Source organism: Phaseolus vulgaris, chromosome 6 (assembly GCF_051622355.1).
Source record: "Phaseolus vulgaris cultivar YP4 chromosome 6, ASM5162235v1, whole genome shotgun sequence".
In the NCBI taxonomy this organism is placed as follows: domain Eukaryota; kingdom Viridiplantae; phylum Streptophyta; class Magnoliopsida; order Fabales; family Fabaceae; genus Phaseolus; species Phaseolus vulgaris.
In genome coordinates, this window is record NC_143503.1 from 37,622,467 (window position 1) to 37,635,430 (window position 12,964).

At 35.1% G+C, this 12,964-nt stretch overlaps 2 protein-coding genes across 7 annotated transcripts; one reads left to right on the plus strand and one right to left on the minus strand.

Annotated features, from left to right (window-relative positions):
• Positions 1 to 1,500: 1,500 nt before the first annotated feature.
• On the minus strand, positions 1,501 to 10,840 carry LOC137832918 (MACPF domain-containing protein At4g24290). 6 transcript variants are annotated; one of them, XM_068641313.2, is made up of 8 exons: positions 10,322 to 10,840; positions 8,924 to 9,208; positions 7,945 to 8,183; positions 6,851 to 7,049; positions 5,833 to 5,898; positions 5,562 to 5,748; positions 3,982 to 4,148; positions 1,501 to 2,504 (listed from the first exon to the last, which is right to left on the minus strand). In XM_068641313.2, exons 2-8 carry the CDS (start codon positions 9,182 to 9,184, stop codon positions 1,815 to 1,817), a joined length of 1,809 nt encoding a protein of 602 aa, XP_068497414.1. In that variant the 5' UTR covers positions 9,185 to 9,208; positions 10,322 to 10,840; the 3' UTR covers positions 1,501 to 1,814. The 6 variants fall into 6 exon arrangements, with proteins under 6 accessions (XP_068497414.1, XP_068497412.1, XP_068497413.1 ...); XM_068641311.2 differs by having other exon boundaries at positions 9,691 to 10,330; XM_068641312.2 differs by lacking the exon at positions 10,322 to 10,840 and adding an exon at positions 9,309 to 9,626.
• Positions 10,841 to 10,998: 158 nt separating this feature from the next.
• LOC137832921 (Octicosapeptide/Phox/Bem1p family protein) lies at positions 10,999 to 12,770 on the plus strand. Its single transcript, XM_068641317.2, has 2 exons — positions 10,999 to 11,656; positions 11,791 to 12,770. The coding sequence occupies exons 1-2, from the start codon at positions 11,512 to 11,514 to the stop codon at positions 12,480 to 12,482; spliced, it is 837 nt and encodes a 278-aa protein (XP_068497418.1). The 5' UTR covers positions 10,999 to 11,511; the 3' UTR covers positions 12,483 to 12,770.
• The last annotated feature ends 194 nt before the right edge of the window (positions 12,771 to 12,964 follow it).

Here is a 12,964-nt window from a genome sequence, read left to right on the forward strand (position 1 = left end):
GAATTGGACACTTCACGAATATGTGTTCTACAAGTGTTATAGAATGTCGGTGTTCGATATAAGTATCCGACACCGTCACGTCATCGTATCCGACACCGTCACGTCATTTAAGAGAAGTATTCTTAAAAGCTGAAAGAACACAACACAAACTCATCAAACAACTCATATTTGTGTTCGGTAATTGCTATATTAGTGAATCATGAATAATTACATTATTTGTAGATTATTTGATAAATCAAAGGTTTATTTTTAATATAATCATTAATTTTATTAATTTATAGCCATGTGAGAAACCTTTCTTTTATGTATAACCAAGGTGTTCAGTGATGTTAATAATTATTTATAAAAACAGGATAAAATATGAGAAATATAGAATTAGAAATTATTGATATTTCATTAAAAGGCTCTATATAAAGAGTATAACAACATTAATTGAAATTAAAAAACAAAACATAATAGCCTATATTTCTAACTTGATTCTCAAAAAGCTTCGAATTTAACTTTTAAAAGAGCTTTTGTCAAAATGGTTCTGCAATAAATTAGCTTAATTTCGCCTTCTCGTAGCACATCTTTTAAGAAAATAACTTAATCTTACCATAAAAAATTGGATACTTTGAATAAGAAATAACTATTTGATTGTCTATAAAAATCTATTGGCTCACTTTGCTCATATATAAACTAACATGCACACATGTATGAATAAAATGAAAAAGACAAATTAAAAATAATTTGATGTAATTTTAAAAGCAAAATTGAAATAAAATGATAAAATCTTAATAAATAAATTTTTTATTTTAGAATAATAATCTTAAAAAATAATTTTTATTATAAAATTTTAATAAATAAAATATTTATAGTTAGAATAAAATATTAAAGTAAGTTGTTTTATAAAATACCTAAATTTAAATTATTTAAATTAATAAAAATATAATCATTTTATATTTATATTTAATTATTTATTTTACTATAATAAATTACATAAAAATTGATTATATTTATAATTTTATATATATATAATTAACAAGTCACAAAATTAGTGATCTTGTTTTCAAGTAATAGTACATCTTTTATCAAGACATGTTTTTAATACAAATAATTCATTAAATGTTAATCAAAATGTAATAATCTCTCATCAATTTCTAGTTTAAAAAAGATGATAAGGTTGATCAATAAAATCACTCCTAATATATACAAATCATAAAACATTGCAAAGATTTACTCTTTCTTTCTTTATATATGTTTTTTTCTGGTGTTAAAGTATTATGGATTATAATAAATGTTCTTGATTTTATTAAAAGTTTAGATTAATTTTCTATTTCGCACTTTTCCAATTCTGAAGAAAGGATGAAAGTATTTTGTAGCTCTATATTTTGCCAGTGAGAAATTCTACATGATTTGATACATCAGTTAATAATATACCAGTAAAAAAAACTCAAATATCAATAACTTCATCTCATAAGTATTCACTTTAAAATTAAAACAAGTCATAACTCAAATCAGTAATGAGAATGAATGTTTAAACATAATTTCTGAGCGTATTAAATTGATATACATATATTACTGTTTAGAGTGGAATTGATTTGTGATTGTAATTTTGAACAAGTCATGGTTTTAAACTGTGAAAGTTTACATTACAAGTGGAACTCCAGTGGTAGGGGAAAGCCACTGCAGTCTTCAGCAACTTGCACCTACCCCTCTTTAACTTTGCAAGAAGACCTCCATGATTAGCATAGCAAAATGAAGACTTGCAGAACAAAATGAAGACTTGCAGAAGAGAGTTTGGTGAAGGAAAGGCCTAAAAAAGAAAGAATGAGCTACAAGTCATCCAACATGTCTTCATCTGGTAATATCAAGGTCAGCAAAGAATACTTAACACGGAGAGAAATTCTGCCCTTATCAACAACAAGCTTTGCTCCAGAGACAACCCAATAGCCAGGAGACTCTTGTGGTCCTCTGCTCATCTCAGTTGTGTCAACAAATTTCAGAAGCTTCGGAGCTTGGACCGGAACCGGAGGGCCGCCCGGATAGACGGCAGAATTGATATTAACATCTGCTGGACGCGGCGGCGGCTTCTGAAATGTGGCTGTGAAGTGTTGGCTGATTAAAGTGGATATCAGTCCTGACTTGGCTCCCAACTTGGGGGATCCCTCCCACTCCGGATGCTTCACTGCCTTAGCTCCCAACACAGTTGAGAATCTAATTCTTAGGAAGAGTATGTTTTTTATGCCATAATTCTCAACTTGTAGTTGTGCTCCAGTTACTATTGAAAGATCCTCCTCGGATTCCACAGGAGCTGTGCACACATGAGAGAAATTCTTCCATTGAACCTTCTCATAGAATCTCCTATCATAAGACTTCCGCTGAAAGTTATCATTTGGGTCATCTTCAAGCTGGAAGATTTTTGGAAGTGATGAAAGGTGTTGCAAATGGATTGCCAACCGATTGCTTTTCTTACCTTCAAGATACAGACGGAGACCAGTTACTGGCCTCTTACCTACATCAACCTGTGATAACATGACATTATTCCTGGCTTTAGCACAGAGGTTATAAATTAGTATATATCCTATTAAATGTTTCTAATTACTTAACTGCTTTTTTAAACAAAAACCTTCTGTGTTCTTAACTTGTGTCCATGAACACAAACTAGAAAGTGCACTACATGTTCCTCCCAAAAAACAAACGAAATAGAGAATCAACGTCCACAAAGTTTAGAATGTCAGTTTAAAAAATGCTGAATCGATGAATGTTGACAACAAAATATACGAAGCATTATAGTTTACACCACATGAACAAAAAATATGCATCTATTGTTTGTAAGACTACGTTCCACTACATGGTAACAAAAATAAATCCTAAAAGCTTCTTCATACAATATTTACTCCCACATATTTCTCCTTCTTGATTGGTCCAACTAAATCACAAACTGTTAAGGACTGGCTAAACAAATGCGAGCAATTTTTCTCTAGATAACAAACAAATCCCTGAATCAAAAGCGCTATTAGCTTTTGGATGAGATTGCACTAAAATGGCACCTCAATTATATGAGGTCCAGATTTGAAATTTATCCTAGATGGCCCCAGTATATTCTTGATGTTACCTTACGTTTTGGTGAGGCATATGGGGACCCACTCTCAACTTCAATTCAAGCCTTAACTCAAGTATCTTGACCCCCCAACACTGTTTGAGCATAATATCCAGATGCATGTCAGAATGTTTAACACTAACTAACATACATTACCCACGCTGCTAACTTTGTAAAATTGCATGATACTGTAAAATTCAATCAGAATATAAAAAAATTCAATAGTTGACAGGGTGCCTCAAATTTCAACTCGGGTTTCTAATTCCTCTTACTGATGATTTGATGCATGAATTAGGGGGGTGAATTATGTATTGTAAACTGGATTTGAGACTGGATACCATCCACTGAGAATGGAATCTGGAGAAGAATACAAGACAACTTTAAGACTCATGCCCCGGCATTTCTAATATTTGGCTATGCCATTGGGTTAACCAATGTTCCTGTTTTATTCCAAGCATTAAAGGTTTGTCATCAACCTTTTCTACGACATTCTTGTTTACAGCCCTACACTTTAGGATCATGTGGTGCATCTCAAGACAATTTTCCAAATTATTCAGGACCAGAAATTATATCCAAGATCATGTTGTCCACTGACCCCTCTAAAATTCAGGCAGTGGCAAGATGGCCACAACCTTCAAATATCAATGGAAAAATGTTTACACAAATCACATACTTCTTTCTCGAAAATTTTATCTCTGTTTTCTCTTTCTTTCTGTCAGCGATAGTTACCATTCTTAATTCTGGTTTCCCTGCTTCTAGTTGTGGACGTCCTCGGAGTTGTTCTCCCCGAAATTCCGTCACACAAACCAAAAGACTTGAATGTGATTAGTTATGTTATGACCCAGAGAGGCAAAACCAATCAATACCTAAATATCTAGGACCAAAGAACAAAGTTTCACCTGTGTGGTATTAACATAAAGCTTTGGACCCATGAAGCTAAACTGTAAAGAAGCAGAACTTCGTTGCTTCCGTTGTGGACCAAGTGGAAGATCACTGAATACAGGTGCCCACTGCCTTGGCAGCTGGAATTCCAAGAATTGGTGGAGCTCTTGAACCGGTGGTTTATCTGCAAGATTCAATACATAATGAAGCATTTTAAACCAGTAAAGGTAATCAATCTGGAATAAACCAAAATTGAAGACAAACAATGAAAAAAAAGTGATCCATGGGAATTTAATTTTAAGAGAAAAATCTAAGCCCTGGGCAGTGTAATGATGCATATATGAATCACTAAGATCTAATCACTATTCTACTAATAAGGGTATGTTTTCATATGTTTCATTACTCGGTATTGCAAAGCAATGCCTAAACGCTATTAAGTCCTTGTGGGAGCAGCTATGCACTCTCCTAATGTCAGCACACAGATTTCTCCAACTGAATATTATTATGTTTGGTAAGGCGAATCTTTTAAAGAATTCATGACAGTAGGTTAATTCAAAGCCAACTGAATTAACAAATAGAATGAAAAAGAACTTCAACAAGCAAAGGAATCGAACGCTTCTATTCTATTCAAATGACATTTTTCCTTCACAGCCAAGAGAATAAAATGATCAATTAAAAAAATCATGAGCCTCCAGGGTAAAAATTACATCCTAGAAAATCATTTTGCTTCTGAAAACAAACATAAGGCTGGAAATTTGAAGTGTCAGCTGATCCAAAGGAATGAAGATGATTCAGTTTTTAACAGATTGAATATTTTTTTCTGTAAAGCATCAAAATACTGTCTTTACTTTCTTTGAAATAAACGAATAACAGTGTCAGCAATTGAATTCTTTAATCCTGGTTAGGAAAAAGTAAAGTTGATAAGGGTCTCCTTCTGACCTGTGTTTTGGGAGATAGTCAAGAAGATCAGAGTGGTGTAAGAAGCCATATGACTATCCCACAAGACAAATGATGTTTTTCCCAGTTTTAATGTATAGAGCAAATACCACTCCAACTATGAAAAAATATGAAAAATACTTTCACTTTTATACAATGTCAGTCTCCGGTGATCAATACAATTTATAATATTCCTGGGGATTTGTTAATTCAAAACTTATTATGCATTCAGCCAGAAGATGATCAAAACTCAATGAATATAAAGGAAAGTCTAACAGAATGTAATGGGAAGTCTATAACCATCCAGACAAAGATCACAAGTATTTTTGGTCATGCAACAAGAACAGTTAAAAGGTAGAGAGACCAGGCTGGTGGTCATTCTACAAGACAACTGTCTACAATAGCTCAGTTGCAGTAAGAATACTTCTCCTATGAATAAAAGACTTGCAAGCTATCTAAACTTTCAATAATTGCTTCAGTGCTTCAAAAAGTGGGGCAGGGGTGGACTTCACAAGTTTATTAATAGTAAACCATAAACTATAAAATTTTGCACCCAACAGAATCGCTCAGTCCACAACATAATGGACAACTGTTACAATCAAATACCAAAAGGAAGTATTATTTAGATAGAACATATGTAAAGAAAAAAAAAATTGCTTACATCGTAAATAAAGGTTTATGGCATGGCTCAAGAATCCACTCCCTGGCACTCCATTCAATAGAGATGTAATTGGAATGAATGACATTGAGATCACATCAGGCTCACACTGAACAGTTTGCAACCACTCATTGTGGGATAGGTTTCTGTCATCACTCCCACCCCTCCTCTTGCAAATGCTTACAATATCCTGTGGTAAAAAAAAAATAAGTACAATTGCTATGGTAAATACAAATACTAAAAATATTGTAAAAGTTAAATATTTTAAGCACACCTCATGTGAATAAGAACTCGATGGACTAATATTGGCAAATGTTAGCCTCTGCTCCCTGATTCCAAACTGTAGAGAAGCAATATTGATTACATACTGTCAAGTTTCAATCCAATATAGGAAGATAACAAAATGCTTATTGACAGAAAATATATATGGGTCTGTATCAATGGAAGACAGGATCAGAGATGAGCGATTGAAGATATTAAAATAGTACGGATTGCAGATTCATAACCCTCCAACTCAAAGTATAGACCTCTAGACTCTTCCCTAACTTCTTCTCTCAATTAGTCAGTCACTGCTCTAACTAACCTCCCATAGCCCCTTTTATCTCTAAATTCACATGTGAACACTCCCATCCCTATCTCCCTTTTCTCATTACATATGGTTCCTATACATTACAAAGATGATATTATATTATTCAAGAAAATAATTACAATTTATGAACCATGCACTCAAAAAATAATGAGTAATGACACTTGCACAAATTTATACACACTTGTCCCACACTCCAAACAGGTCATTTAGTAACATCTATGATTCGCTGTAACTTTATTTTTTATGGCCCAAATTGTAGCATACCACATAGTTCACGCAAATATCATTTCCATTTGCTATTACAATGTTTAATCAAACTATACATGGGAAGGGAGCCCTGGAACCAACATTAAATGCATGAATATCAAAGCAAAACACAGTACAAGACTCGATCAAATATCATAATCATTCTAAATTAGAGATTTCATATCAATTAGAGACATGACTAAATTATAGCTTAAATGTCAGTGCAAAACTCACCTTACAATTGAGATAGGTTTAAAATTCATTTTCTAAGATGATATAACCTATCCCAGTAAAGTTTGTTAGTCTATCGTGTTACCCCAATCGAGCCACTATCTATCCACAAATATCTAGTCCTTTGAATTAGGCATAAAGTCTACTAGACAAAAGTATTGAGATGTTTCATAAAATAGCAGGATAAATAGTGATTGGTCCCAAGATAAAAAATTTGCTCACAAACCTTGTTATTAGGGAAAACATGATCAGAAGCAACATAATGGCCATTGGCATCTAGAAACCTCCTATCTGCCATCTCTTTCAATTTTTTCTGAACATCAGCAGGTTGAAGAGTTGATGAGTGTTGCTGCTTCAAATATATAACATCTTTTCCCCCCATTTTCATACCAACAATTATATGGGTGCCAAAGGTATCAATAAACCTGAGAATTGTGAATAGTAACAGTTGGCCAGAGTCTCAAACAAAAAATACAGTAAAAAGAAAAACGAGTTATTCTATTAGAATTAAATAATTTTTAAGACAGTCAATTTATGTTGCTTGTCAACATGATTAAGCCATACAAACAAAAATTGAAAAATTTGCATTAAATGAAGAAATATATTATATCCAAATTAGTCCTAATTTGATAAGAAGTTTAGAACTTAGCACCACTAGAACATTTAAATGCAAATAAACAACCAAAACAAGAGAACAAATATGCCAAAATAAGCTTTTATCACATAAATTTGGCTTATAAAAGGCATACATCAACAATGAACCTCCTATTGTTGTTGTTATTGCTGTTATTTATAAGCCCAAGTCAAATTTTTCCATAAAAAGGAGATTGATCAGCAAAGAAAAGTTCAATTAAAACTATGTAATCTTGTCAGCTTAATGAAATTGAATCTTTTTAAAAGAATATTCAGATAGCGACTGTGTAATGACGTGAATGTGTTTTTACAATTCACCTCATTTATGCCGCCATTCCCAGAATTACATCTACCTATCATACAAAGGTGAAAATAGAAATGGAAAAATATATAATACTGGGGTTATTAATAAAACAACAGAAATATATCGGAGAACCTCCACATATTCCTCATTAAGGAATTATTATTTGTTCATTATCATCAAAGGTCATTTCTATCTTTCTGCTATAATGAATCTGCTTAAGGCCCACAGAACCTCAATCATTAAGAAGCTAGAGATCTGAAGGCCTCCATAGTTCCAAGAGCTGACCAAGATGTCAAAACTAGAACTTAGAGGGTGATGATATTTCATTTGACAAGGAATTAGAAACCGTCTGATCAAGATTACATTAACAAAACTCAATTCACCTTGCTAAAGCAGGTGGGTCCCACGATGATGGCACAGCTTTTTTAACATGGTCGCAGAGGACCATTTGAGACTTCTCCAATGCAACAGTATATAGTGTAATTAACACCCCATCAAAAGCGAGGGACTTTGTAAGGGCTGCATCTCTCTGCCAACTACCAGAAAATTCAAACATTGTATTGAAAAGCCCTGATGGTATTTTCCCAGTCAAAGATAAGTCCTGATTGAATTGCTCTGACATCTGAAAGCATTTAAATGAAGTAAACAGCCACTGAACAGGAGATAATGCATGTTTCTTAAAACTTAAAATGCTGACAAAAAGAAAGTCATTACCACTGCAATAGCAAATTATAAACAAAAGAAATATTTTGTTCTGTCCCTTCAAAAGCACGCAGAAGCATAAATATTCAAAGATCAAAAGCCTTTAGAAACCTACCAACAGATTTATAACTTGAAGATGATTTGCCTACTTAGTGATACATATAACACACTAAGCGGTTAGGGCATGTCAGATGCTTTTGCAATAGCTTATAAGATTATTTACATATGGCCTACCAAGGAAAGAAAACCAACAGCAATCAAACTGACAGATACTACCTGTTGAGCCAATCCCCCGTTGGCTTTAAACAGAGGGTGTTATCAAAGCCAATCAACCAGGACACATCATACTGAACAAATTTCATCATGCATCATGGTTTCAAACACATAACAGTAAAGTTTTGACAGTGATGATGACCAAACACCTGTTCACTTTTGAAATATGAAGCTAGAGTAAGACCTTCATATACATTCCATCTATCATCTACTAAAAAGTGCATTCCAAAGGGGGATCATGAGCAAAACACTGACGTGAAAGGAAATGGGTAAAAAGATGCACAACAATGCTCGTAGTTTATTTCTAAGTAACAGCCAAAAATTTCATTAAACAATGCATGATTTCAGAATTCAATTCACCTCCAGAAGTAAAACAGGAAAGTTTACCTGTTGAAAAGACAGAACATCGGACCTGAACCGAGTGCGTTCCCCTTTATCACATTTAATTGATTTGGAAACATTTGGTATGGAAACTCCACCAGGTAGTACAACCTCTCTTACATAATTTTCATCTATCTCAATCAAGCGTGAATTTACAGAATCTCCTTTACAATATTTAAGCCTTATATCAGTGGATATATCATAACCACGACCGATGGACCCAATTGCAATCTCAGCAGCTACAGGAGCGGGAACTTTAAGTGCCATATCTTAGCATATCATTTCTCTTCACTGAAAAGGAACCAAATCCCACAATTCAGCACTCTTAAGCAGTTATCATTTTGTGTCAGAAATTAGGAGCTTTGTTAACACATATAATACATGGAGTCACCTTCTAAAACACACAGACCATGCATAGAAACCAAACTATAAATGATTACTGGGGCAACTAACTAGAAAAGAGAAACTTAAGATTGATCTCAAAACCGACAAAGGAGAAATTTCGAGGAGAGAATGGTGCAAAACTAGTAAAGCATTTACTCCTTTAAGCTGGGCTGAAAAAGGAAATTAAAAAGCGACAGTAATATATATTTTTTGGCGCAATGATTCATGATAGCCTGGTGAAGTCTCTGCACAGTGCCCCACAAATGAAAAGCTAGGCTGCAATTCAGGAATTGGATGCCCCACACACCCCAGAGCTCAGCATGTACTTCAAACAAACGCATTCTTAGTCAAAACTTGTAATTAAACCAAATTTAGTGCTTAAAGCGTACATAATTACGGTGCAAGATGAGCTTCCACACTTTCTCTATGGCCCTGAAAATGGAGGCGCCGCCCAATACCCAATCAGCGATCAGGCTCAGCAGTGGGTGGTTTGTAGCTGGGATTTCAAAACCCTAAAGTAAAAGTTGGATTCTTGAAATGGTGGGTTGAGAGAGAGAGAGAGAGAGAGAGAGAGAGGGAGAGAGAGACAAATGGAAACTGGAACAGAGGTGGACTTACATTTGAAGTAATTAATAATTAATTTAAAAGTATTGACTATTGAATGAGAAAGAGAAAGAGTGAGAGCAATAATAGCATTCACCCATTCTCTCTCAAACATTCATTCTACTTTTCCTTGCAAACTATAATTTGCAAATTATTATCTGCATATTCAACTATTTCTAAGACTAATCTTATTTTGTAATCAAACATCTTTTCACTATTTTTGTACAAGATATCGAATGAAAAGTAAATGTATTTAGCATGAGGAAAGTAAAAAGTGTAAAAAGTTGAAAGATGGTAAAAAAAAGATAGTGAAACAGTGAGAGTAGTGAAGAAACATAGGAAGAAAGTAAAAGATGGTAATGGATTTTACAGTGAGTGTAACATTACATACACATGTACTACTTAGTTTAGTGCTACCTCTGCACATTCATTTTATTTAGTCATCTACACATGACATCATAGTCTCTCTGTCTGTCTCTGTCTTGTCTCTGTGTCTCTCTGCTACCCACAGTTAATGAGCAAAAACATGAGGAATGGGTATGGAAGGATTGGCACCCAGAAGGCAAGATCCATGGATGATTGCAGCTCTGAAGCAGGTGATGCGAAAGGAGAGATATTCGGAGTGATACTGGGTAGGAGTGCTTCAGTTTCAAGCAGGTGTTGTTCTGCATCAGAGGGGTTTGAAGTTACAATGAAAAGGGCATTCTCAATGGGAAGATCTTCATCGGTTTCAGAGAGGTACTGCAGGATCGATGAGACAGCAATGGAATCGGGCATTGAAGAATCGAAGGAGGAGAGGGGAGTGAGGATGAAGATGAAGATCCTGAAAGCATGTAAGAGGCTTCTTCGATTCCCATTCTAGTCTTCACTCTTCACTTCTCAGACATCACACCTTTCTCATTTATCATCATCTTTCATATTGCAAAACTAGATTGTGAATTGTGATCTCAAACTTCCATAAGATTAATCAACTTTTTCTTCTTCCTTCATTTCTTTCTTTTCACTGCCAATTATTTTACATCATTTCTAATAATTGAGTAACAGTAATCATGTGAAACATTAATATAAACTAAAAAAGGTTTTTTTCAAAACATGTGGCTTTGGTCCAACAACTTTGAGTGGGTGACAGATCAGATATTTACGAGGATGTTTATTACGTAAATCAACAACTTCTATTCTTGTAATAATTATTTTCTTCTGAAGAAATCTTGTTACAGACTTTAGCAAAAGTAATAGATGAATTGGGAATGATTTTTAATGAAAATTATATTACTAATAAAGGCAATAAAACCGAAGTCGTTAGAATAGAAGTAATTTTGATTAAATTTTTAGTTAATATTTAATTACAATTTATTAAGATGATAGGAATAGAATAAATTAGTGAATTATAGGAAATTGGAATGAAATAGAAAAAATAGTGAATTATAGGAAATTGAGTTAAGATAAATAATTATAATAGAAAGAAATAGGTAAAATAAGGAGCGGGAATAGTGGAAAATTGTGTTGTTGAGATTCAATTTGAAAGAGAGATATTTGGATTATATAATAAATCTTTCATTCACTTTTCACTTTTCATATAATAATAATAATAATAATAATAATAATCCATGGGAGAGGACTCGCCCAAAAACAAAGTCAAATTCCTCTGCAGCTACGCCGGCAAGGTCCTTCCACGGCCCTCCGACGGCCTCCTCAGGTACGTCGGCGGCGAGACTCGGGTCGTTTCAGTGCACCGCGACATCACCTTCTCCGGTACCCCCTCCCTTCCGTTTCAACCATTCAATTCAATTCACCCTAATTTCAATTCAATTCTTCCATTTCAACTACTGAATTCACCTTAATTTCAATTGAATTGAATTGCATTGCATTGCATGAATTGATTTCAGAGCTGATGAAGAAGGTGGGGAGCATGGTGGAGGGGGAGGTGGTGCTCAAGTACCAGCTCGTCCCCGAAGATCTGGACGCGTTGGTGTCGGTTAGGACGGAGGAAGACGTGAAGCACATGATCCAGGAGCACGACCGCCACCACACCGGATTGCTCCGTGCGTTCCTCTTTCCCCCTTTCCGGCCGCCTCTGCCTGCCTCCGAACCCTATCTCTTGGAGCAGCGTTACATCGACGCCATCAATGGGATCCTCCGAACAAGCCCTAGGGCTACCAGGGGCTCTGCCTGTTCTTCCCCTGTATCAACCTCACCCGATGCAGGGGACATGTACTCCCCTCGCTTTCCCAATTCCAATTCCCATTGTAGTGCGATGCAGAGAGTGCGAAGCTCTCCGAATCTGACGAACATGGGTGGATTGGATCAGCAAGGTCATCATTATCAGCAGCATCATCCCCATCTTCCTTTTCACAACTATCCCTCTTTCTCTACTTCTAGACCACCCCAAGATCCTCAAATGGGAAGGCTTGGAGGAAGGGGTACCTCCATTAACTACCACTACTCAAACACCAGACAACAACCCCACAGAGGAGGAGGCTACGGCGGCTACCCTGATGACTCTGCAGCCTATGGGAATGCCCATCTTCCCCTTCATAGCCTCTCCAGAAGTCCTAGAAGGAAAACTGTATGGGACTAAACCCCACCTCCTTCTTCCCCATCTCATCTCATCTCTGTATATACAATTCTTTCGGGGACAACTTTTGTAGAAGGACACACCTATCAATCAAAGCCACTCTCTGCTAAATTCTCCTCCTTTTTTTTCTTTTCAAATTCCACAAACACTACCTTTTTAAAACATACTCTCTTTTTTTAACTGACTTCAAACTTTTCAAGATAAAGTATGTATAATGTAGGATGAACATTTTAATATATGTGCTGATAAAATATCATGTTTGAGTTTAAAAATTATAACCTTTTTTTTTTATTTCCTTCCACACTAACCAACCACTATTGTATCTTTATGCGTTTCAACTAATTTAATCGTTAATTTTTTGTTGATAGTTTATAACTTGTTCCAAGTGTGCAGATAAGCCTGAGAGAACCTCAAATTTAGCCATGCATTCAGGATTTGATTAGATATGGATACAGCTGAGGGGAAGAGCAAAAAGAGAAATAGTA

Excerpts from the sequence above, each read along its gene's own strand:
- LOC137832918 (XM_090303138.1), bottom strand. The coding sequence starts at position 9,184 with ATGGCACTTAAAGTTCCCGCTCCTGTAGCTGCTGAGATTGCAATTGGG. Across the intron at positions 8,184-8,923 it reads ATGTTCTGTCTTTTCAACAG|ATGTCAGAGCAATTCAATCA; the intron begins GTAAACTTTCCT and ends AAATGCTTTCAG. Across the intron at positions 7,050-7,944 it reads GACCCACCTGCTTTAGCAAG|GTTTATTGATACCTTTGGCA; the intron begins GTGAATTGAGTT and ends CACAATTCTCAG.
- LOC137832921 (XM_068641317.2), top strand. The coding sequence starts at position 11,512 with ATGGGAGAGGACTCGCCCAAAAACAAAGTCAAATTCCTCTGCAGCTAC. Across the intron at positions 11,657-11,790 it reads CCGCGACATCACCTTCTCCG|AGCTGATGAAGAAGGTGGGG; the intron begins GTACCCCCTCCC and ends AATTGATTTCAG.